This window comes from Vitis riparia, chromosome 7 (assembly GCF_004353265.1).
Source record: "Vitis riparia cultivar Riparia Gloire de Montpellier isolate 1030 chromosome 7, EGFV_Vit.rip_1.0, whole genome shotgun sequence".
Lineage (NCBI taxonomy): Eukaryota > Viridiplantae > Streptophyta > Magnoliopsida > Vitales > Vitaceae > Vitis > Vitis riparia.
In genome coordinates, this window is record NC_048437.1 from 4,692,066 (window position 1) to 4,716,621 (window position 24,556).

Sequence of the window (24,556 nt, forward strand, 5' to 3'; positions counted from 1 at the left end):
ATAATAATTAATATTGATGATATCCGCTAATAATAATAGTAATAATAATAATAGTATTCGTTAATTATAATATTCGTTAATTATAATAATATCCGTTAACAATAATAATAATAATAATAATACTTTAAAAGTTGAATTAATAATGATAATAATAATAAAAGTAGCAATAATAACAATGGGATTTTCTTAATGGATTAGAATTCGAACAACTAATAATACGGGATGATGATTTGATTTATGAAAACGAGATTTAAACAAGTATTTGAAGAATTAAATTAAAGCGTGAGATTTTGAATGATTGGTATAAATAAAATAGGAGAACATAAGATAATAATTCTAGTTGATAAATATGAGATTTAAAAGAGCACTTGAAGAATTAAATTATGGCATGAGATGTTCTTAATGGATTAGAATTCGAATAACTAATAATACAGGATGATGATTTGATTTATGAAAATGAGATTTAAACAAGAATTTGAAGAATTAAATTAAAGCGTGAGATTTTTGAATGATTGGTATAAATAAAATAGGAGAACATAAGATAATAATTCTAGTTGATAAATATGAAATTTAAAAGAGCATTTGAAGAATTAAATTATGGCATGGGATTTTCTTAATGGATTAGAATTCGAATAACTAATAATACGGGATGATGATTTGATTTATGAAAATGAGATTTAAACAAGGATTAAATTAAAACTTATGATTTTTGAATGATTGGTATAAATAAAATAGGAGAACATAAGATAATAATTCTAGTTGATAAATATGAGATTTAAAAGAGCACTTGAAGAATTAAATTATGGCATGGGATGTTCTTAATGGATTAGAATTCGAATAATTAATAATACGGGATGATGATTTGATTTATGAAAATGAGATTTAAACAAGGATTAAATTAAAACTTATGATTTTTGAATGATTGGTATAAATAAAATAGGAGAACATAAGATAATAATTCTAGTTGATAAATATGAGATTTAAAAGAGCACTTGAAGAATTAAATTATGGCATGGGATGTTCTTAATGGATTAGAATTTGAATAATTAATAATACGGGATGATGATTTGATTTATGAAAATGAGATTTAAACAAGGATTAAATTAAAACTTATGATTTTTGAATGATTGGCATAGAGCCCTTCATCCACACGAACTGGGTCTGGGCTCTAACTCAAGCCCAAGTCCAATGTCTTCATTGAGCAAGCCTAATACAACTCCATCACCAACTTGGGCCTAGTACTCCAATCCAAGCCCAAGTTCAAGGATGTCAATGGGCAAGCCCAAGGCAATTAAAGCCTTCACAAACTTGGGCTTCTCTTTTGGGCCCAAACCATTAAATCCCAAATCCAATACTCATCGTCTCCTTGACCTGCAGCCACGTGACCTTCTTCTTCACCTCAAGAAGACTATGACGGAGAAAACGGAGGCGGGAAGGGCATCGCCGGAGGTCCTGGAAGGTGGTCCCAGCTGTAGCCGCTCCGCGCCATCTGGCCGTGTCGCGCCGCCTCCTCCGCCGTCGAGCACGTCCAGCTGCAGCGGGTGTGGAGGCTACTGCTGCAGCCTTCATGAGAGCATGGAGAGATTCGTCGGCGGACATCACCTTCGACGTCGCCGCCAAGGAGCCCCTACAGCGTGCAGGCCGCGCGGAGGATTTGAACCCGGCGCCATTGGACGACGAGGCTGCAGCGAAAGCTAACGGCGACGGCGTTATGCGAAGTGCGAATGTGCATGGGGCTCGCCGGAATGCTGTAGAAGAAAGCCACCGTTTCCAGAGCCGCGTCCTAGGCTGGTGGGGGGGGGGGGGTACAGATGTAGGGGGTGCGCATGAGGGATGATGGGCGTGTACATGGCTTCCAGAGGCGAGACATGGTGGATGGAATCGCATACAGGGCTGCAAGCATGAGGATGCGGAATGCATGACTGTACATGCCTCTCTTTCACGTGACACTCATGGGTTCAAAGCGAGGGGTACTCACGAAACTAAAGGAAACCCCAGTTTGGAACACGCATACAGGGGGTTAAGCTTAACAAAAGTGAATAATGGACCTTGTCTACCTTCACCGGAATAACAAATCAATACTCAAACTGGAACAAAAAAAAAAACCAAGAGGAGTTTAAATATGAGTTAAACTTGGCTCCTCAAACATCACTTAAAAAAACAATATTCAGGAATCAACGGAAATAACTGAACGATGTTTAACATCTAATAGCCAGAATGACGAGAAAGTGATGGAGCACGAAGTGTCTGGGGATCTAACCTGCAAGTTGCCTCTCCACCAACGAGACCGACCCGGTTCCTTGAGTTGCTCTGTTTTTCCCTTCTTTAACTATCCTCCTCTTTTAACTCCCCTTGGTCCCCCCTGCCTCCTCCTCTTTTCTTCTCTTTTTTTTGTGTCTTCCCCAGCAAGCCAAAACTCCCTTTTCTCCTCACGTCCCATCTGGCCGCCCCATCCCATCTAGCTAGCTGCCCAAGAGCAGCCCACTTGAGAGGCCTTTTTCAGAAAGCCTCAGAAAAATAATAACAAAAAAGAGCTCCTCTGGAGGGGGTCTACAAATAGTTACTCTTGTAACCTTAGGTACATCTAGTCATAATGAACCTCGAGAATAATCATAGACTTTTAATGATCATATCGTTTATTAACGTTTGTTCAGTGGTGGATATAACTCTTTAAAGTAAGTCATCCATTTTTTAAACCTTTATAAAAATGATGGTGGAGGAAAATTAAGACCTTGGTGAGATCCTACAAAGATGCTTCATTGCAAATTGTTGTTTGAAGATTCATGACATCAATAAGGGTTTGGGTATTAAGCATCCATGATAGATAGTTGTTACCAAAAATGTCAAAAGTAATCAATTTAAGTATATTAGGGATTCAATATCGCATGAAATCGATGCTATATGAATAATTTACTAAAAAATATATAAATTCAAAAAAATTGCTACAACCCCATAAATCATAATTAAATATAAATATGTAGATACTGATAAATAAAAACAGTGAAATAATTTGTATAACTTCTAATTATTTTACAAATATAGAGATTATTTTATCATTTTAACCAATTAATTATTTTGACCATGACAAAATATCAATAAATATTATTCATATAGTTTTAAGTTACGAGATAATAGAGATAGTTGTTACATAGTTTTAGGGGGTGTTTGGTAAAACTTAATATTTATTACTTATGACTTAAGTTGATTTTAAGTTAAATTATACTTAAGTTGTTTACTTAAAATTTTTTACTTTAAATATTAAGGTTGTTTTTCAAGTTTATTATACATAATTAAATTGACATATTTATCATCATAAATTATAATTAGAGTAAAGAAGATTAAGTAACAATGAAGATTATGAAGCAGTAAAAGAGATTGTAAAGGTAATTAGAGCAAATTAGGACACACAGTTAAAATGAAGATATGGACTTAAGAATAAATTAATTATTTTTACTTATTACTTGAAGTTGTTTTTTTACTTTAAGTCATACCATTAAGTTGTTTTACCAAATATACTTAATTTACTTAACAACTTAATTTAAGCTTATAGTGCAACCTGACCCAAACAATTATTTTGTAATCGGAAGTTACCAATTACCAAATACCTGTTCAGAGTAGCGGAACAAAATCTAAAATCCTCAAAATTCAATTTCAAAACTAAAACATCCACTATCCAAAATCCATTGTCCAAATATTTGCAAACTTAAACAATTCAAGTACTAGAACAAATTTCAAAATCTCCAAAACTCAACTTTGATCTAACATAAAATTTGAAGGATCAATATCCAAATAGCTTCCAAATACCAAAGATCCAAATGAACATAACTAAAGTTAAACAAAATCCAACATAAAATCCTAAGTCAAATCCTAATGATGACCATTCCTCAGCCTAGTCATCACTCCTCACCCGAACTAAGAGTACCTGAAAAATTTTCAACAACTGGGAATGAGCTCACACCCAATAAGGAATATTAATGCAGTTCATGGATCAAATATTTTCATTTCAAATAGGAGATATCATTTTTTTTTCTCATCAAATATCAGAGTTTAAAAAATACTATATATTCAAAATTCAACCAACCATTTTCATATCAAATTCAAACACTTTCACATAAGATTCAATCAAATCCATTCAATTTTCATTACTCTGGTTATCAAATATCAAATGTCCAATTAGGTGGGACTTTTCAAATAGGTGGCTAGCGTCAAATTGTTCCTGGTGGAAGGAACCAAACACTACTAGTACCAGTAACTTCTAACCAAACCTCTAGAGGCTGGGGTCCAAATCAATTACATTCCCACCATAAAATGTAAAGGTCAACTATTATATCCCGTTGACAGGGCCGAATAGTCAACTATTATATCCCGTTGACAAGGACCAAATAAACCAGAGTTATGTTTTTGTTCAAGTATTCAAATTACACAACATAATATCTCCATATTTTGTGTCATAAATAAAACAAAATATTCCAACATAATATTTAGTGCAAAACAGTTTGATCCATGCATGGTAACAAAATATCATTTTCTTTTCCGCAATTCAAAATAACATATAAAATAATTTAATTTTATAAATATTGCATTAACTTCCCTTACCTCAAATTATGCAAAAACCTTGAAAGCTTGGAAGAAAAATAATTCTGGAAAAATCTACTCTTCTCCTAATATAACATAAGAAAAATAATTATTACTATTTATCTATAATTTAACTAATCTATTCCTTATTTAAATAAAATTAATAAATTCTCAATTTGTTTCTAATAACACATTACTAATTTAATTAAATTACAATTTCATTTCATTATAAAATTCTATATATATATATATTGCTAAATCTCTCATTCTATTTATTACAAAAAAAAAGACTATTATTACTATTATCTTAATTATTAATCTAAAACTAAATATTATTATTTTAATTAACCAATTCAAAAGCCACTAAACCATTACCTAGTTGTCTCGGGTACACCAAACCAAAAAGCAAGTTTTTTTTTTCCATTACCATCATCATGATTCATTTTATATATATATAAAAGGCTTTCTTCCGTTTGGCACACACCCCTTTTCTTTTTTTTTTTCTCCTTGCTTCCAATAGCACAGTACACGCGTACGCCCTTTTTTTTTTCCTTCCTTTCAGTGTTGTGCACACGCGTTCTTTTTTTTTTTTTTTTTTTTTTTTTTTAACATTTTCTAATCCCTTCAACCACAAATAACAATATATTTATTTACTTTTTTTTTATATATAAAATTAACCCTAGCCTAAAATTGAAACCTTCCAAGGAATTTTTTTTTTTTTTTTTTTTATCTAATAAAACTTAAGATCTCCCGAATTCTAACAATAAAATCAAAATCTTAAATTTTTTTATTATTTTGATATTAAAACGAATTAAAAATAAATAAACTAACCCTAATCTAGATTTGGGTTTTCCAAAAGATATCTGATGTGTTTGAAATTAATCAATGAATCTAAAATATTAAACTAGGGGTTAGAATCTTACCTATAGAGATCTGTTCTTCAACCCTGAAATCTGACTCCAACCTACGTTCTCTGAAATTCTGCAAACAGGAACTCTATTCAGAAAAAAACAGGAAGAGATAGAATTTCTAATTTATACCTAGGGTATTTATTCGTAAAATTACACTTTTACCCCTCTTCCACTTTATTAAAATAATTAATTAACTAATTTAATTATTATTAGTAATTTCCTAAATTACCCTTAAAAAAATACTTGGGCGTTACAGGTGGAGTAACACAACTTTCTTATTAGGAGAATTTAAGAAAAATGCCTACAATTACCATGATCATGGGAACTGTGTCTATCATGGCACCAAATCCTTCTTTGCATCCATGTTCATAGTCATGTCTTGAATATGAAATGAAATGACATTTTCTTAAGGAAATGACATAAAACCAGTTAGATTAGAGTTATATTTTTCATTAGATACTCGTTGTTTTCATGAATATAATATCAATTCATAATATTTTGTAAATATACATTTTTTTGATATCATTGCTACAAGTACATTCAATGCATAGAAATATATATATGTTTTTTTAGTAATTTTTTTTTTCTTTTGCATAGTTTAAATTGAGAATTAATTTTGAATAATGTAGAATTATAGGGTCTGTTCATTAATTGTTTTATAAGACAATTTAAATTATTCACAAAAGGAAAAAAAACACATTTGACAATAAAAAAAATAGAAAACTATTTTCTTTTTTTAAAAACAACAAATATAGTGTTTTTAGATAACATTTTTTAAATTGTTTTTAATTTTTTTTACTTGTTTTTTTTTATGATTATTTTAAAAAATAAAGACACAGATATGAAAAATGATTAAAAATAAAGTACTATATATAAAAGTGTTTTTATAAAAAAAATTAAGTTAAAAACATTTTAAGTTCTTAAATAGACATTTATTTTAAAAAATATTTTTAAACAGTTCTTAAAATTTTTTTTTTCATACTTATTTTTAAAAATGGTTACTCTTGTAACCTTAGGTACATCTAGTCATAATGAACCTCGAGAATAATCATAGACTTTTAATGATCATATCGTTTATTAACATTTGTTCAGTGGTGGATATAACTCTTTAAAGTAAGTCATCCATTTTTTAAACCTTTATAAAAATGATGGTGGAGGAAAATTAAGACCTTGGTGAGATCCTACAAAGATGCCTCATTGCAAATTGTTGTTTGAAGATTCATGACATCAATAAGGGTTTGGGTATCAAGCATCCGTGATAGATAGTTGTTACCATAAATGTCGAAAGTAATCAATTTAAGTATATTAGGGATTCAATATGCATGAAACCGATGCTATATGAATAATTTACTAAAAAACATATAAATTCAAAAAAATTGCTACAACCCCATAAATCATAATTAAATATAAATATGTAAATACTGATGAATAAAAACGGTGAAATAATTTGTATAACTTCTAATTATTTTACAAATATAGAGATTATTTTATTCTTTTAACCAATTAATTATTTTGACTATGACAAAATATCAATAAATATTATTCATATAGTTTTAAGTTACGCGTGGTCAACGAAAGTCAACCCGCGCTACAGTGCCCGTCAAGGCGCTACAGTGTTGCTGCTACAGTGCTCCACCCATTTCCTTCCTTGCTGTCGAGAGGATTTGAACCCCAAACCTTTTGGTTTGGGGTTCACCCACATACCACCTGAGCTACTTGCCCTTTGTTAAATAATATGCAACCCATATATATATACTCAAATCATTATATAAAGAAAATATAAGAATATTTTAAAGAGCAAATTAATTATAATTATTTTGTAATTAAATGCAGAGTCTTTTAATTAATTACCAAAAATATAAAAATTATATAATTTTCTTCATAATGTTTTTAATATCATTAATAATTAATTAAATATTAATAATTTATATATATATCATTATTTATTTTATATTGTTTAATACAATTGAATTAAATGGATCATATTTTAATACTAATATATATTTTAAAATTAGACATATTATAATCAAATATCATAATATTAGGTATAATTTAATAATAAATGTATACTTATAAAATTCATATTTTTATCGATGCATACGATATTATTATCAAATATGATAAATCATGTTATACATATATCAAAATTTTCAATAAAATAACTTTAAAATGTCTATTATACTTCTAATTATATTATTATGAGGTTTTTCTTGCATTTTCATGAGTTTTTAACAATTTTAAGCCTACCAATAATATCCACCGATATATCTCCGATATATCCAAAAATATCTCCGATATATCCGATATATCCGTAAAATCGAATTACCGATATATCCGTGATTACCGATATTTTCATCCTTGGTTGTTACATAGTTTTAGGGAGTGTTTGGTAAAACTTAATATTTATTACTTAGGACTTAAGTTGATTTTAAGTTAAATTATACTGTTTACTTAAAATTTATTACTTTAAATATTAAGATTGTTTTTCAAGTTTATTATACATAATCAAATTGACATATTTATCATCATAAATTATAATTAGAGTAAAGAAGATTAAGTAACAATGAAGATTATGAAGCAATAAAAGAGATTGTAAAGGTAATTAAAGCAAATGAGAACACACAGGTAAAATGAAGATGTGGACTTAAGAATAAATTAATTATTTTTACTTATTACTTGAAGTTGTTTTTTACTTTAAGTCATACCATTAAGTTGTTTTACCAAATATACTTAATTTACTTAACAACTTAATTTAAGTTTATTAGATTGGTTTACCAAACACCCACTTAGACTATGAAAAAATATAATATTTTTACCTAATTTTGGACAGTTAAAAAATATGAATTTACAAACTTAAAAAGCTTATAAAATACTTCTATAATTACAAAATAATTTTAAATATAAAATAATTGATCATCTCAATGGTATGACGTGAAGGAATGGAAATGAAGAATTAAATACAGACTCTTAAATAAAGAGAGTGGAAGAATTGGTGGTCATCCACCTCCACCAAACCAATCCATTTTAATACATTTATAACAAATCTCTTCATTTTGGACCCCATGATCTCAAACTTGGGCTTAATAATATCAGGCCAGGCCAAGTCCTTAACCCAAAGATTAGCCCAGTCCATCACCATATCCACCACCTGTAAATAATCTAGAGGTGCTGAAATCTCATCCTGCAGCAGAATCTATTCTCTTTAATTTTTTCATAAAGAATCAGATGCCTTTATATTAAGCAAATTATAAATTATAAATTTTTTAATAAGAGCAATGGTATATAGATAGAATAATTTTGATTAATTTTAATTTTCTAAGGTATTATTAAAGCTACAGGATAGAAAAGGAAAATAAAAAAACTGTACAAAAGCAATTCTAAGTGTAGTGGATGGCAAAAATTGAAGAACAAACACAACAATTTTTACAACGTTTGAAGGATAATAACGATTAACAACCTCATACTTGTAATTTACAAAATCCATACAATACCAGAATATGCTCAAAGGCTGTTCTCCCGAGAAACAAACAGAAAAGATAAAAGAAAAGGGAGGAATTTCGTGGAATATGAGAAGGAGTGAGGGAGATTATAGAGTTGCAAATTTAACTGCCTTTGCTTTTGGAACTCATTTTCTCGTAGAAGCGAATGGAGAGAAGAGACAAGGAAAGATGAACCTCGTCCTTTCCCCAGCGAGTAGGCGCCTTCTTTGACGGGACCACCGGAGGCGAAAATGGGGAGGACTGAGGAGAGTGAGACGACGTTGTGTAAGGGGAGGGGGAGGAGGAGGAGGAGGAAGGGGGGGATTTCAGGAGGGGCCAGAGACAGAGCGCGTGGAGGCGACGGAAGCCTCCGAGAGCGAGGACCACGGAGCGTAGCTGCTGACTCCCGCACCCGACGTTGGCCCAATGGCGCGTGCAGATCATCTCCCAGAGCCTCTCGTCGTGCGCCGTCCTCTTCCACTGCCTGCTAACGCACGCCGCTGTCGCTAGCGTCCGCGCGTCCACGTGCTTCAGCACCTCGAACAGCAAATCTTCGTCTAGGTTCACAAACGCCGTCTCCGCCAACATCTCCCCACCCTCTTCTCCCCCTTCCACCTGCCTCCTCTGCCTCTTCCCGACTCCTCCCGCCGGAGTTTGCCCGCAGTCCAGTCCTCGCCTCATCTCTCGATCACACTTCACAGCCTCCCCCTCTCCTTATTGCTCTGTCTGCGAATTGCCAATGAAGATGGAGAATGGGTGGAGAAGTTGAGAGGCACGAAATGACCACCATACCCTTCTCGTCTTAACTTGCGGTTTATTCCCCTCACATAACGACAAACGCAAAGTGAAAAGCAAAATTTCACGCATTCTCTTACTTTTTCATAAAATGACAACTTTATATTATTTATTTAATTTATATCTTCCCAATTACACCTGATATTTCTCAAGCATAAGATACTGCAAAGACAAAAAAAATAAAAATAAAAAAATAGAAAAAAAACAAAAGGTGGTGGTGCACTCATAGCATCCCCTGCATAGTCCCCACCCACTTCCAAGGCATATTAGTCCACGTTTTACCCAATTCTGTCAATACTTCCATATAATCCCATACAAATGACAAAATTTCCATGACTTTTCCTCTAATCTTTTTTCCCGGAACTTGGACTTATATAAATGGCTATATGTCAAATTTTCTGGATCATTCTTTCGATAAGTTAAATCATTGACATAAGATTTTTTTTGTAAAATTTGAATTAAATTAAATCTATAGATTTGAATGATTATATACTTGATTTGTGTTGGTCATATTTGTCTTCTTATTTATTGATATGTCTAAATGATGATAATCATGTATTTTTATTAATTTAATATCTGTAGTTGTCAAAGTTTGTTTGTTTCTACATATGTTGAGTTAGTGGTTACGTGTTTTTACGTGTTCTCGTGGTTATAAAAAATTATTATTATGTGTGGTACTATTTTAAGTAATTATAATAAAAATATTTTCAGATCATTAAATTGACAAAAATAGTAATTTGCTACATTAAAAAAAATTAATAATTTAATTTGATTGTTTGCTGATTTCTTATTTATTTTTTTCAAAAGTTCATGTGAGTCAATTATTGCACAACGTGGATCCATCCTTTGATAGGTAAGCTTTATTGTGAGATAAACCAATTGCAAGCTATATATGTTTTGGATTTAGTGCCACATGTGCAAAACAACTTTCCACTGATATGATATCTAGCGCATATTGTTTTTAATTTTCAATGCGTGACAGACTTATGTTTTTTATTTTATTATTTATTTATTTTGGCATTTCTCTTAGGCTATGTTGGTATGTTATTCCCATATGAATGCTCATCTCCAAGTAAATTCCCACGAGTCATTGGCATGCCTATGAAACATTGATGCCAAGGGGGTCCAATCTATCTTTTGACAAATGTGACATTATATGCTCATAAGAGGATGACTATTTTATTTCTATTGCAAGGAGTGCATTTTCTTTTATAAAAAGGGTATATTTTTCTTTTATAATAATTATCATGGGTTAATATCTTTAGCACCTTACCCGTGTTATGTTATATTTGATACAATACTCTAATACTAAATATGTTTGCTTGAATTGAGAGTAAGACACGGAAAAGTCTCCATTGAGCTGTTAGAATTAGAAATCTGTTGAGACATGAATGACGTATATCAAATCTATTTTGATTTAAATGAAAAAAAATATATTATTATATTTTTGTAACATGGGTCATCTCCGAAGACTTTAATATCATTTTTAAATATTTAATATAAAAAAATTAAATTTCCCATTGAATAAAACAAAATAGAAATTTCAACTCCTTTTCTTTTGCTCAATTTTACGACTACTTTCTTTAACCTTTAAAACCGAGGCTTTGGTTTATGGTAAATTTTAAATAGTAGAGTGGAAATTTTCATCCAAATTCATCATCAATCCTAGTCGAGATGTTAGTGGGCATTGTTGAAGAGAATATGCATCCAATTTGTAGGGCATTTGCTGAAACATCAATCTTTAAGAATGTCTACATTCAAGTCTTTATGGGAACAGCAAATACAAAGCACAGGGCAGTCATTGCATGAAAGTGATCTTATAAAAGGTCCACCAACAAAGAGAAAGGTTTGGAATCTCAAAGACAAACATGCAAATCCAATCTTTCTTTTACTACCTTTATAACAAAGTTAAGTGACTTAACATTTGGGAAGAAGACATGACCAAAAAGGATTCTGCTTTTTGTGGCGTCTACCATAAAAATCAATGTATGCCAGAATTATTGACTTTAGCGTCAAGATTTAGCCTCAACATGCTTTTAAGATTTTAGTTTTCTATCATACTCTATAGGAAATATTAAGTATTTTGTGAATGTTTTGGAAAATAGATATTCACCGTTGAATATGCCTTGAGATCAAATTTGGGCATTTTGGGAGCAATTGTTCATGGGGGTGAACAAAAGGAAAAAAGCTTGAAAAATGTGATCCTCTCAGGAAAATTTTGTCATTTTTAATGTCAATGGGTTAAGTTCAAAGTGGGTCACCCCATTGTTCGGAAACCCAAAATGGATTCTGATAGCATGGAGCCTGGAGATAGGGACATGGAGGTACTTAGATAATAGGGGCCGATCAGGATGGGATGGCTCATCCCATCTGGGCCCAACCCGCATAATATGGGCCTGTCAGTACTCTTATCAGTGTCCTCTTGTGGGTACTAAAAGGCCCAACACAGGCCATCTGGCTCCAATGGAAAGAGCCGACAAGGAAGGCCGAAGTCATATGGGTCCCAACTAGGTTCCTGGTCCATAACATTTGGCCCGTTGTTTTTGGCAGGTCAAAAAAATACAGTGTCGACCATTGACTTGTCTTTCCTCGAAACGTGATTTCATTCCTCAGACTCTCAGCACCCACCCCCCCCAAAAAAAAAAAAAAATAAAAAAAATCTGCAACAATGGGTCTCAAAGAATAACGTGCCTCAACGAGTCCACAGAGTAAAGGCCCCTGTCACACAACACAAGCCACGAGCTTGTTTTGTCTTCTTTCTCTCAAGTCCATTTCGGCTTTTGTTTTTCTTGACCACAGGCCCTTGCAAATGGTCAACTTTCTTCCCTTCTATCCAAACCTCCTAATGAAATAATCATAAAAAATATAATCGTTACACCTCCAACTTCACATCAATTTACATTAATTTCATTTGAGGTTTATTATATGAACTTACATTAATTTCAAGATAATGAAATGTAATGGGAATATCAAAATTTCGAACTTAAACTAAATGTTAAAATAAAAATATAATATTTATTTAATTTCCAGAATTTATTTTTGAAAAAATTATGAGTTTTATTGAGTTGAAAATAGAAATATGATACAAGGATGAAGGCCACAAGGAGTAGAGGCATATTAATGGAGCCGTGTTTCAGTCCATGTGGTGTGTTCCCATGCAATGGCGCAGCTTGGACTGTAGAGGAGTTGAAATCGTTCCAACATTTACTTGGAAGCTAGGGCAGGGCCATGCTTGCTGTGCTGTTGACCAACCACAGCCACCCAGGTAATCTCGTTTCACGAGCCTCCTCCACCCGCGAGCAACACGGCCCCTCACTGGCGATTTTATTGAATGACTTCTCTCGTATGTACGGGTGGTGTGTTGGCCTAAGCCTAGGCTCACGTGCCACGGGCCGATTGAAATTCTTCGGCCTGTCATCAACAGATTCCTCCTCCTAAAATCAAAGATCTCTCCTTGACCCAATCCCTTTCTGTTTGTATGTGTTGTCATATTGGGAACATCATGCTTTCGTGCCTATCACCTCATTTGATTTGATTTTACTCTCTTGTTTTTAAACATGACAAAAGTACCAAACTTCACATGACTTGTAGATGAATGTTACTAGAGGATTTCCTCTTGTGAATTCCAGTAATATCAAAGTATCGGGCGACTCGGTTGAGTTGTGTTCGTCCCAGCCGAGTCCTTTGTGATACCAATATTCAAGATTGATTCAAGGATAGTCTTCATCGAGGGTTGCAGAGAACAAGAAATAAGAGCAAGAACAAATGATTAATGGGGTTAATTTAGCAATGGGTATTTGGGTATTTATATAAATATGAATTAATTTAATTATATTTTAGATAGATTACTTATAACTTTTTAAATACAATCATATAAGGTGTATAACCCTTTGAATCATGGTAATATCTGATACCCCCGAGGCCACCTCATAGCCGATTTCATTTCAAAATGTGTGTTTGGACCGACATTCCCAATGGGGTTGCGTAAACGAGTTACAGACCGTTGAAATTTTGAAAAGTGGAATCCAATATGTGAAGCACTGGTTAAAAGACGAGGGAAAAAGGGGAAAGCTTGAATCTTAATTTAACCACACCCAAACTTAGAAACACACACCACGTGAAACCAAAAATTTTGCGGCAAACTCCGAAACACGAGGCAATCAACTGGTGGGTGAGGTCAAAGATAAAGGAACTTGTCTCGAATGTGAAGGCTACTGAGATTGATTTCCGATCCCAGATCCTTACATTGATCCAAAAAGTCAGTCAAATATCTCCTCTGTAGGTGTCCTACTCCCTCAAAAATTCCTCACCGTTCTTTGCGGCCACCACCCAAGCCGACCCTTTCTATATAAGGCCGCTGCCTTAGGCCAGGGAGATGCTCCACGGTCGACATTCCTTGGTGTGAAGAATATTTGAAGGTATTTTGGAGATGGGGTTCATGAAAAACGCCTCTGCAACATCAAGTATGAGTCCACGCTTCTGTGTGCTGACAATGGTTGTGGTGATGCTGGTGTTTACACGGCCAAGTTTGGTTCATTCTAGAGCGCTTCTGCTGGTGGCCAAGAGTGAGATTGGAAGGTTAACGATTGAATCTGTAGACCGAGCTTCGTTCTCCAAAACCTCTGCTGACTCAAGCCGCAGGACTATTGTGAGGGACAAAGTGTTTCAGTTGGCTTCAGGGCCTAGCGGAAAGGGCACTGGCCATTAGCTACTCAATATTCTCTACCAGTGCCACTTGTTTTTGGTTGTTATTGATTCATACACATGTAAAATTCTCATATAGTAGCATCTGTTGACGAGGCTCCATATTAGAAGATCATCCATTTTGTCCATTGATATTGCTTAAACACAATGCAAAGGAATATGTTCTTGAGGAATCATAAAAGCTAGCTAGTCAAAGAACTATTTTTCCTAGGACTGACAAACCATACAGTCACAAATGATAATGATATGTCTTTCAAAGTAGTTCTCCAAATTGTACGTTTTCCTAATGGAGTTAATCATATTATACATAACCTTCAGAAAAATTGAGGATATTGACTCATTCATTTTCTCAAAAAACCAGTTCAACAGATGAGGTATTTCTGAATTAAGTGTCGCGTTTGCAGTCACAGCTTGAAGGCAACTGCCATGCAGTTAACATGGGTTGAGTACGTAGAACTTGAAGCCCTTCACAACTCTTAGCCCAATACTGATGTGCCCAAGGAAGCTATACTCTAAACAACGTTAGATTAAGATTACAAAAATAAAATAATTCAAGATAGAAACCATATACGACTATTGGATTCCCGAAACATCTTATCTCCTCATTTCTTATATCTACATTCTGAATTAAAAGCCCGTCGATAAAACTTATTTTACAAATCCATTTTTATTTTATAATTTTTTCTGTCACATGATTTATAATATTTAAAAAGATATTTCTAATAACCTTTTATTTTATTTTATAATGAAATTTAATATTATAATAATACATTACCTTAAGAATTATTCTTTATAAAAGGAAATCTTTCCTTATTAGTAATTTGGAATACTTTTCAACGTCTTCCCTAGGTGTTGGGCTTGGAAAAAACCATGCCAGATAACTCCATTCCCTACCATGGCCTAGTACTCGGTGGTCTTGGTCCATTACTCTATTCACACAATTCTAACCTAACAAGTCATGGGAATCTCATTGTTTGACCACTTGTTATTTGATTCTAATCGAAATTTGAAAAAGCGTGGCGTGAGTTGCCTGATGAAGAAGACTAAACAAATTAATTAAGTCGATCTTTATTCACAGAAATATAAAGACTCTTTTTGTTCACACTCACATGTAATGGGACCCCAAAGAAAGGTTGTGCAAGTTGAATATCAATATTTGTAAATAAAGGAGTTAGGTGTCTATGAAAATTTCTTTCAACATGATGAGACGCCCGTGACAATTTTATCTGATTCCCACATGATATAAAATGTGAAACATCTATATCATATACCTGTCATCTCTATTCTACAATATTGAAACAAGAAGGAAGAACTTCTCATTCCAACCATTGGAGGTGGAACAGGTCAATGAAAATGGACCCCAAAGACCGATTCCATCTCTTTTTTTATATATTGCGTCCGTGACATACCACCCAACCCCAAAAGAAATGCAATCAAGTTTGACAAACACTCTTGAACACTGTCACGAGTGCCTGCATACATATACAAATCTTGGATACTGGTAATAGAATAGAGGATGCTGAAAATGTCTTTTGACATGGATGTGAGATGGAGGCTCATAAATATGAAATATCCTAAAGCCTCTGGGGTCTAGAGAACATGCAGTTGCAGCAAAAAGACATGGTTGGTGTCCATATAAATGCACTTCATCAGTCTACAAAACATTAATGAAGATGTTATCCATCCCATCATCCACAGTTCAACAAATTTCTGATATGAGAAGTTTTAGAGTTTGGTGGAAGTCTACCTCAAGGAGATTGCAAAAATGAGCATCAGGGTTTGCTTGGAAACGTAATAGACTTGCTGCAGTTACCAGAGTCTGGTATTTAGAATGAAGGAAGTACCCGAAATTGAGCTTGATTGGGCGGGTCAGTGGAATTCTCTGGTGAACATTGCTTGTGAAAGTTTGGGGCAGTGTGAGGGTGATTGGTGAACAAAAGTATGCCAGGAAAATAGAAGTACAAAGATTATAGAATCCAGACTTACAATACAGCTCTACAATTCTCAAGTCTTCCAATTATAATTTATAACACAGGAAATAAAGGTAATTAACGAAGATTGTCTACAACCTTGCCTCACAAGCACTGAAATTATCTGCCATCATCAATCCTCAACTGGGAGAAAACTTCGCTTTCTGTTGTCTCTGAACCATCGTTCCTCCTTGCGGGCACATGAGTGCCGTCAATTGTTAAGCTATATGAAGGATAACGCTGAACATTAGGCAATGGAAACGTGGAAGCAGCGTCATTTGTGCTGTCATCTAAAGGCTCCCTCTGCATTGCAGTTTGTTGAAGCTGAGAAGCATACTCCAAGTCCCACACCACATCCCCCATAGTAGGCCTATCAGCGCCATCTTCCTGCAAACATTTCTCTGCCGTTTCACCAAATTTTCTTAGTGAATTGAGATTAACTTTACCCACGAGCAAAGGATCAATGACATGTTCAAGAAATCCTTCCTTCTGCCTAACCATCACCCATTCAGCTAGGTTCACTTGCTCCCTTGGAAGTAAGGGATTGATAGCTGGTCTGGCACATAGCACCTCCAGAAGAACCACACCAAAAGAGTAAACATCAGATTTTTCTGTCAATTTTTGGGTCCTGAAATACTCTGGATCAAGATATCCAATGGTGCCTTTTACAGCTGTGCTGACATGGGTTTGATGGAGAAGACCTGATCTTGAAAGCCCGAAATCAGCAACTTTAGCAACAAAATTTTCATCAAGCAAGATGTTTGTGGACTTAACATCACGGTGAATGATTCCCCCTTCTGAACCTGTGTGGAGGTAGTGAAGTCCCCTTGCCGCACCAATGCAAATTTCCAGCCTTTGCTTCCAAGACAAACACGGCAAATCTGAATCATAAAGATGATTTCTCAATGTCCCATTCTGCATAAATTCATAAACCAGAATCATTTCATTCCTTTCGTCACAATATCCAATCAGGGAAACCAGGTGGCGATGGCGAATTTTGGATAACACCAATATCTCAGTCTGGAATTCAGGCAGGCCTTGGCCATGTCCTGGCTGACTTCTCTTCACTGCCACTTTCATGCCATTCCTGAGAGTTCCTTGGTACACTTTGCCAAATCCACCCTTACCAACCAGCAACTTGCTGCTGAAGTTTTTTGTTGCAGATTGAATTTCAGCCAAAGGTATTTTTAATCCCAGATTTAAATGAGGTACAGGGGAGCCATGGATGGTTGCCTCATACACCCTGCCGTGGGAACTCAATCCCCCATCAACAGTAACTGGCAACCAGTGTGAAGCTCCAGCAGGCTTTTCCTTCCTGCATTTTGATCTCAACAAGAGCACAACTATCACAATGCAGACGAGAGCCAAACCTCCGACAACTAAACCAACTAGGAGAGGAGTAGTTTTCTTCTTAGACTCAATTTCCATAGAAACCCAACCCAATTCCTCCATGATTTCCATAATCTCCAGGCCATTGAGGAAGGCATTTTTAATTGGAGAATCAATCTGAGGCCCTACACTGACATTGAGAAATCCAGAATCATCTGAAACAACTACAAAATCAAGGAAAAACGGAGCTCCCAAGGGGATATTGTCTATTTTCAGACTGAAGAAGCCATAAATATAGAGATTGAGCAATAAATATGGAGATGAACTAATAAAGTCGCAGAAGTGAACCCGAAGAAGGTGCTTAGCATTCTTGGACACATTAAAACCCCAACTGATGTTGAAGAATTGCAACGGATCACTGTCATTTTTATTCATTTCTTTAGCACTCATATAAACAAGAGGTGGGGCAATATAACGAGTACTGTCGTTATAACCACTCGTTCGCTGGTAGCTAGTCTCTTTAGAGGCAGATCGATTTCTTGCAGCGCTCTTATTAAAAAGATAAGGGTCATCTGGAACCCATTTTCTCCATAGAGTATCAGAATCGGGATCGATATCACTGCCCCCAACATTGATCCTGTGAACTTTTTGCAGAACTCGAGAGGATATACCCTTGTAGCTACTATTGTTACTTCCTGCTGGAGTAACTAGTAGAGCAGAATCAGGGATGAAGCTATCAGGAGCAATAAAGACTTCTATAGCATTTACAAATGCGAAGGACGACTGTTGAGACGGTTCAAATTTCACTATTAATTTGCTGATATTAATTGTGAGTAAGAATTCCTTTATGAGAGGAAGATTGCTGGTGTTTTGCACAGTGAAATTATGAAGCAACACGGGTAACCCAGAAACCGAAACATCGAAAAGAGCAGTGAAGAGATCGGTTGGGGAGGAAAAGGGGAAGAAATGGAGGCGTACCAAGTAAATGCCGATTTGGTCGATGTCAAACTCATATGAGGATGGGCTTCTGAAAAGTCTCGCTGTTCGATAGAGTTGAGATGTAGCCGGAGAAGGGCTGCTGTCTTCAACAGCCTCCTGCTTGGGAGATAAGGTGAAGGAGTCAGAACTCTCGTCCCCGACGAAGGTCCTCTTGGTATCGCTGATAGTGGAGCTTGACCCACAGTTGATAAAGTATTTACTTGGAGGAGTGTAATCCGAAGAAAGACATTGAAGGGATAAGAGAAGGAGGAGGAGAAGATGTAACAGCTGAACAAAGATTTCATGTGCGTGAAAATTCTCCATGATCAGACTGAGAAAGTATCCAATTTCTGCTTATTTTTCACTTTAAATCTAATTCTCACCATTCATTATCCAGCCAGAGGAGGAGGACAAGTAATTGACTTTGGCGTTGAAACATCTGGCCTTGCATTTAATATTGGGGTAACGGGTGGTTGGGAGACTCTGGTAGATTCATCTCCATTGCAGCGAAGTAAATCTGTTTTTTTTTTTTGGCAGAAACGGACAACAGAAGCATTTTAGGGAGACTCAGTCAGGAGCTGCTGGCCAAGCAAATAAGATCAGATCTACAAGGAAGTGTAGAAAGCTTGAGTCTGGAAAGCTTTGAAACTGTCCCAAAACTTTGGCCATTTTTAAGAGCAAAAACATTAATTTGATGTAGCTTGAATGAATTCGGGTAATAATAAAGAGAGTAATAAACAAGAGAAGCAGGACCATGGAAGGGATTTACGGCATTTCCTCATTGTTAATCTGAAAAAAAAAATTGGATTAAGCTGGCATAAACTCATCAAAAAAAGTATAAAAGCGCTTTTAAAATTTGAGATAGTGAAAAATTTTAAAACAGAAAATGAGACGTACCAAAATAAAAGCAGTAGTAGTGCTTATGTGGAGTAACAAGTAACAACTACGATAATTCATGAAAGTGTTGTACAAGTTTAGAACTGTCCAAAAGATTCTAATGTCTTGTTCCTTTTGGTAGAGAATAGTCGCTAAAGAACACATTACCGCAATTATTCTTCACTGATGTCATTTTCTGAACTTGTAGTGCAGGAGTAAAAGTTGGGTTGCCAACAGAGCCGTGCCCAACCTCCATTGGCCTATTGACTGGAGGGAGCGTAGAGGAAGGGAAATGGAAATTCAAAAGCTTACAACCATCCTAAGAAGGATTCCTCAGGTACATAATACATTATGAGGATTGAGCACACTGCATCGTTTTTATTAGCTTCCTGCATTTCCGGGGCATGATTCTCACATTCTTCTGAATATAGAGAACAGAAGCAGTGATATTCATGTAATTTGAATGAATTAATCAACAAGAGAAGCAGGGGAAGAGTTTCTAATGGGGTAGAGATTTATTAATCGAATTTCTCATAAACTGAAATTTATTTGACACAAGCTAATCTGCCAAATTATCAAGGCTAATAAACTAGTCCCTTGAGCCCATTAGAAACAACATCTTAAGCAATTGACAAACTAAATCACTGATCCCACTCCGGCTACAGTGTGTGGAAGCTGAACAAACATGAATTCATAACCTTGCCTCAAAGACACTGAAATTATCTGCCATCGGCAATCCTCAACTGGGAGAAAACTTCGCTTTCTGTTGTCTCTGAACTGCCGTCCCTTCTTTTGGGCCCATGGATGTCTGAAATTGATAAGCTATATGAAGGATAACGCTGAATGGTAGGCAATGGAAATGTGGAAGCAGCATCGTTTGTGCTGTCCTCTAATGGCTCCCTCTGCATTGCAGTTTGTTGAAGTTGAAAAGCATACTCCAAGTCCCACATCACATCACCCATAGTAGGCCTATCCGTGCCATCTTCCTTCAAACATTTTTCTGCTGTTTCACCAAATTTTCTTAGTGAGTTGAGATTGACTTTACCCACGAGCAAAGGATCAATAACCTGTTCAAGTAATCCTTTCTTCTGCCAAACCATCACCCATTCAGCTAGGTTCATTTGCTCCCTTGGAAGTGAGGGATTGATAACTGGTCTGGCACATAGCACTTCCAGAAGAACCACACCAAAAGAGTAAACATCGGATTTGTCTGTCAACTGTTGGGTCCTGAAGTACTCTGGATCGAGATATCCAAAGGTGCCTTTTACAGCTGTGCTGACATGGGTTTGTTGAGGAAGACCTGATCTTGATAATCCAAAATCAGCAACTTTAGCAACAAAGTTGTCATCAAGCAAGATGTTTGTGGACTTAATATCACGGTGAATGATTCCCCCTTCTGAACCTGTGTGGAGGTAGTGAAGTCCCCTTGCTGCACCAATGCAAATTTCCAGCCTTTGCTTCCAAGATAAACAAGGCAAATCTGAACCATACAGATGATTTCTCAGAGTGCCTTCCTGCATAAATTCATAAACCAGGATCATTTCATTCATTTCGTCACAATATCCAATCAAGGAAACCAGGTGGTGATGGCGAATTTTGGATAACACCAATATCTCAGTCTGGAATTCAGGCAGGCCTTGGCCATGTCCTGGCTGACTTCTCTTCACTGCCACTTTCATGCCATTCCTGAGAAGTCCTTGGTAGACTTCGCCGAATCCACCCTTACCAACCAGCAACTTGCGGCTGAAGTTGTTTGTTGCTGACTGAATTTCTGCAAAAGGTATTTTTAATCCCAGATTTAAATGAGGAACAGGGGAGCCATGGATGGTTGCCTCATACACCCTGCTGTGGGAACTCAATCCCCCATCAACAGTAACTGGCAACCAGTGTGAAGCTTCAGCAGGCTTTTCCTTCCTGCATTTTAATCGCAATGAGAGCACAATTATCACAATGCCGACGAGAGCCAAACCTCCTACAACTAAACCAGTCAGGAGAGGTGTAGTTTTCTTCTTAGACTCATTTTCCATAGAAACCCAACCCAATTCCTCCATGATTTCCATAATCTCCAGGCCATTGAGGAAGGAATTGTTAACTGGAGAATCAATCTGAGGCCCTATACTGACATTGAGAAATCCAGAATCATCTGAAACAACTAAAAGATCAAGGAAAAAAGGAGCTCCCAAGGGGATATTATCTATTTTCTGACTGAAGAAGCTATAAATATAGAGATTGAGCCGTGGATTAAATGACCCAGAGCTGCTAATAAAGTAGCAGAAGTGAACCCGAAGAAGGTGCTTAGCATTCTTGGACACATCAAAACCCCAACTGATGTTGAAAAATTGCAACGGATCATTGCCATTTTTATTCATTTCTTTGGCACTCATATAAACAAGAGGTGGGGCAATATAACGAGTACTGTCGTTATATCCACTCAAGATTCGCTGGTAGCTAGTATCTGTAGAGGCAGATCGATTTCTTGCAGCGCTCTTATTAAAAAGATAAGGGTCATCTGGAACCCATTTTCTCCATAGAGTATCAGAATCGGGTTCGATATCACTGCCCCCAACATTGATCCTGTGAACTTTTTGCAGAACTCGAGAGGATATACCCTTGTAGCTACTATTTTTACTTCCTGCTGGAGTCACTAGTAGAGCAGAATCAGGGATGAAGCTATCAGGAGCAATAAAGACTTCTATAGCATTTACAAATGCGAAGGACGACTGTTGAGACGGTTCAAATTTCACTATGAATTTGCTGATATTAACGGTGAGTAAGAATTCCTTTATGAGAGGAAGATTTCTGGTGTTTTGCACAGTGAAATTATGAAGCAACACGGGCAACCCAGAAATCGAAACATCGAAAAGAGCAGTGAAGAGATCGGTTGGGGAGGAAAAGGGGAAGAAATGGAGGCGTACCAAGTAAATGCCGATTTGGTCGATGTCAAACTCATATGAGGACGGGCTTCTGAAAAGTCTCGCTGTTTGATAGATTTGAGATGTAGCCGGAGAAGGTCTGTTGTCTTCAACAGCCTCCTGCTTGGGAGATAAGGTGAAGGAGTCAGAACTTTCGTCACCGACGAAGGTCCTCCTGGTATCGCTGATATTGGAGCTTGACCCACAGTTGATGAAGTACTTACTTGGAGGAGTGTAATCCGAAGAAAGGCATTGAAGGGATAAGAGAAGCAGGAGGAGAAGATGTAACAGCTGAACAAAGATTTCATGCCCGTGAAACTTCTCCATGATCAGGCTGAGGATGCCTTCAGTGCCTTTAACCTGCTTGGGGCAACAAAATCACGTGGAACCCACTTCAAGAAACTGTGTAGGATAAGCAGGGAACATTTAGAGTCATTAGTGTAGGGACCCATCCCTGATGACACGTGGCACGCGTCCCCTGACGATACGTGGCACGTGATCCTTCGATATCCAGATTTCCCCAAAAGTACACGTGGCGTGCTTTCCTATCCGGACCCCTGAAATAAAGAGCACACGACACTCGCAAAACATCCTATCCGGAACACCGCCATTACTCATCCGGCGACCTTTCATATTCTACCCGGATATGTTCATCCGGACCTCTGGCCAAGCCAAGCATGCCTCACCACGTCATTCTGATATCCTGTCACAAATCATATTCCAATACCTGCAGAGTGAAAAGACAGAAGTGACAGCAAGTCACTTCCCGCGATCTCTGACAGCCGTTCGTAGGATGAGAATGTCCCTGCCACCACTTAGTGGCATCATGGTAAACCAAAAAGCCTTCCATCATTTATGAAGGAGAGAGAATTTCCAAAGAACTATATATACAAACCTTCGCGCAAAGAAGAGGGTAAGCTTTTCATTACCTAGTAAAAGGCCAACTGTGCCCATTGCTTATATCTCTCTTTCCATGGCTGACAAAACCATCGGAGGGTGTGTCCGGACACCCTGTCCGGACGCCTTTTGCAGGGGCAGCTGAATCAGGAATCACAATTGAGATCGTACGTCCATCCATTTGACAACTACGTGGATCATTGGGAATGATTGCTTTTTGAAACCGAAGTTTGCTTTTTGTGCTCATTGGGCCACGTGGTGAGCGGGGGCGAAGAGACAGGAGAGCATTTACGATGAGCCGCCGTCTCTGGGTATTCCCCAGGCAATGTGTCGATTTTAATGATAGCGTTGGCTGAACGTTTGGCGTACCGAGGGGCTGTCTGCTACAAATAGCAGCCTGTGGCCTCCTGTTGCATTTTTCTTACCGCTTTCTCTCTGTTATTGCTTCATCTGCCTACTGCGTATTTTCGCTTGTGAGTGCACCGGCAGTATTCAGGTCGTAACGGTGACTGCATTTACGATTTTTCGACCCTTCTTTGCAGTTTACACTTGGTACGTATGCTATTCTGGTTTCTCTCCTTCTTGTATTTTCTCTTCTTGGTTTGCCTTTGGTTTGCTTGGGAAAGCTGTTTGGGTGCCTGACTGTTGATGTTAGCTTCTAGGGTTTCTTTGTGTGTTTTGGGTGTGTTTGGGGTTTCTGTTGCCCCCCTGCGCTTTTGGTGGGGTAGGGTTTGAGGTTTTGTGGGGTCGATTTATTTTGTCTGACTTGTTGGATTTCTTCTATGCAGATTCTGCTTCATCTTTAGGCTAAAAGATGTCTGCCAACAAGGAAGTTACCTCACCTCGCCCGTCTGTTGACGCTCGTACTGAGAAATCGGTGGAAAAATTAGACGCTAAGGAGTTCTGCGAGCGGTTTGGTATTCCAAATGGTGTGTCTGTAGAGCTTTTTGATGGAGAGGGTGTGGTGCCTGAGAAACCGGAAGATAACTCGATCTTGTTTACTAAGGAGCAGTTCAATGCTGGGCTCCGGTTCCCCCTTCCGTCTTTGGTCAAGGAATTTCTGCATTTCACCCAGATTCCTCCAGTGTATGCACATCCCAACATGATTCGGGTGCTGATGGGGTGCAGCA

General features: G+C 36.5%; 3 protein-coding genes across 3 annotated transcripts; all 3 read right to left on the bottom strand.

Annotated features, from left to right (window-relative positions):
- Nucleotides 1-8,886: 8,886 nt before the first annotated feature.
- On the bottom strand, nucleotides 8,887-9,751 carry LOC117917686 (F-box protein GID2-like). Its single transcript, XM_034834043.1, has one exon. The coding sequence runs from the start codon at nucleotides 9,644-9,646 to the stop codon at nucleotides 9,089-9,091; it is 558 nt and encodes a 185-aa protein (XP_034689934.1). The 5' UTR covers nucleotides 9,647-9,751; the 3' UTR covers nucleotides 8,887-9,088.
- Nucleotides 9,752-16,387: 6,636 nt separating this feature from the next.
- On the bottom strand, nucleotides 16,388-19,765 carry LOC117918458 (probable receptor-like protein kinase At5g24010). The gene is made up of 2 exons (XM_034835140.1): nucleotides 19,639-19,765; nucleotides 16,388-19,530 (listed from the first exon to the last, which is right to left on the bottom strand). Exon 2 carries the CDS (start codon nucleotides 19,063-19,065, stop codon nucleotides 16,555-16,557), a length of 2,511 nt encoding a protein of 836 aa, XP_034691031.1. The 5' UTR covers nucleotides 19,066-19,530; nucleotides 19,639-19,765; the 3' UTR covers nucleotides 16,388-16,554.
- Nucleotides 19,766-20,045: 280 nt separating this feature from the next.
- Nucleotides 20,046-22,872, bottom strand: LOC117918457 (probable receptor-like protein kinase At2g23200). Its single transcript, XM_034835139.1, has one exon. It carries the CDS (start codon nucleotides 22,854-22,856, stop codon nucleotides 20,337-20,339), a length of 2,520 nt encoding a protein of 839 aa, XP_034691030.1. The 5' UTR covers nucleotides 22,857-22,872; the 3' UTR covers nucleotides 20,046-20,336.
- Between the last annotated feature and the right edge of the window lie 1,684 nt (nucleotides 22,873-24,556).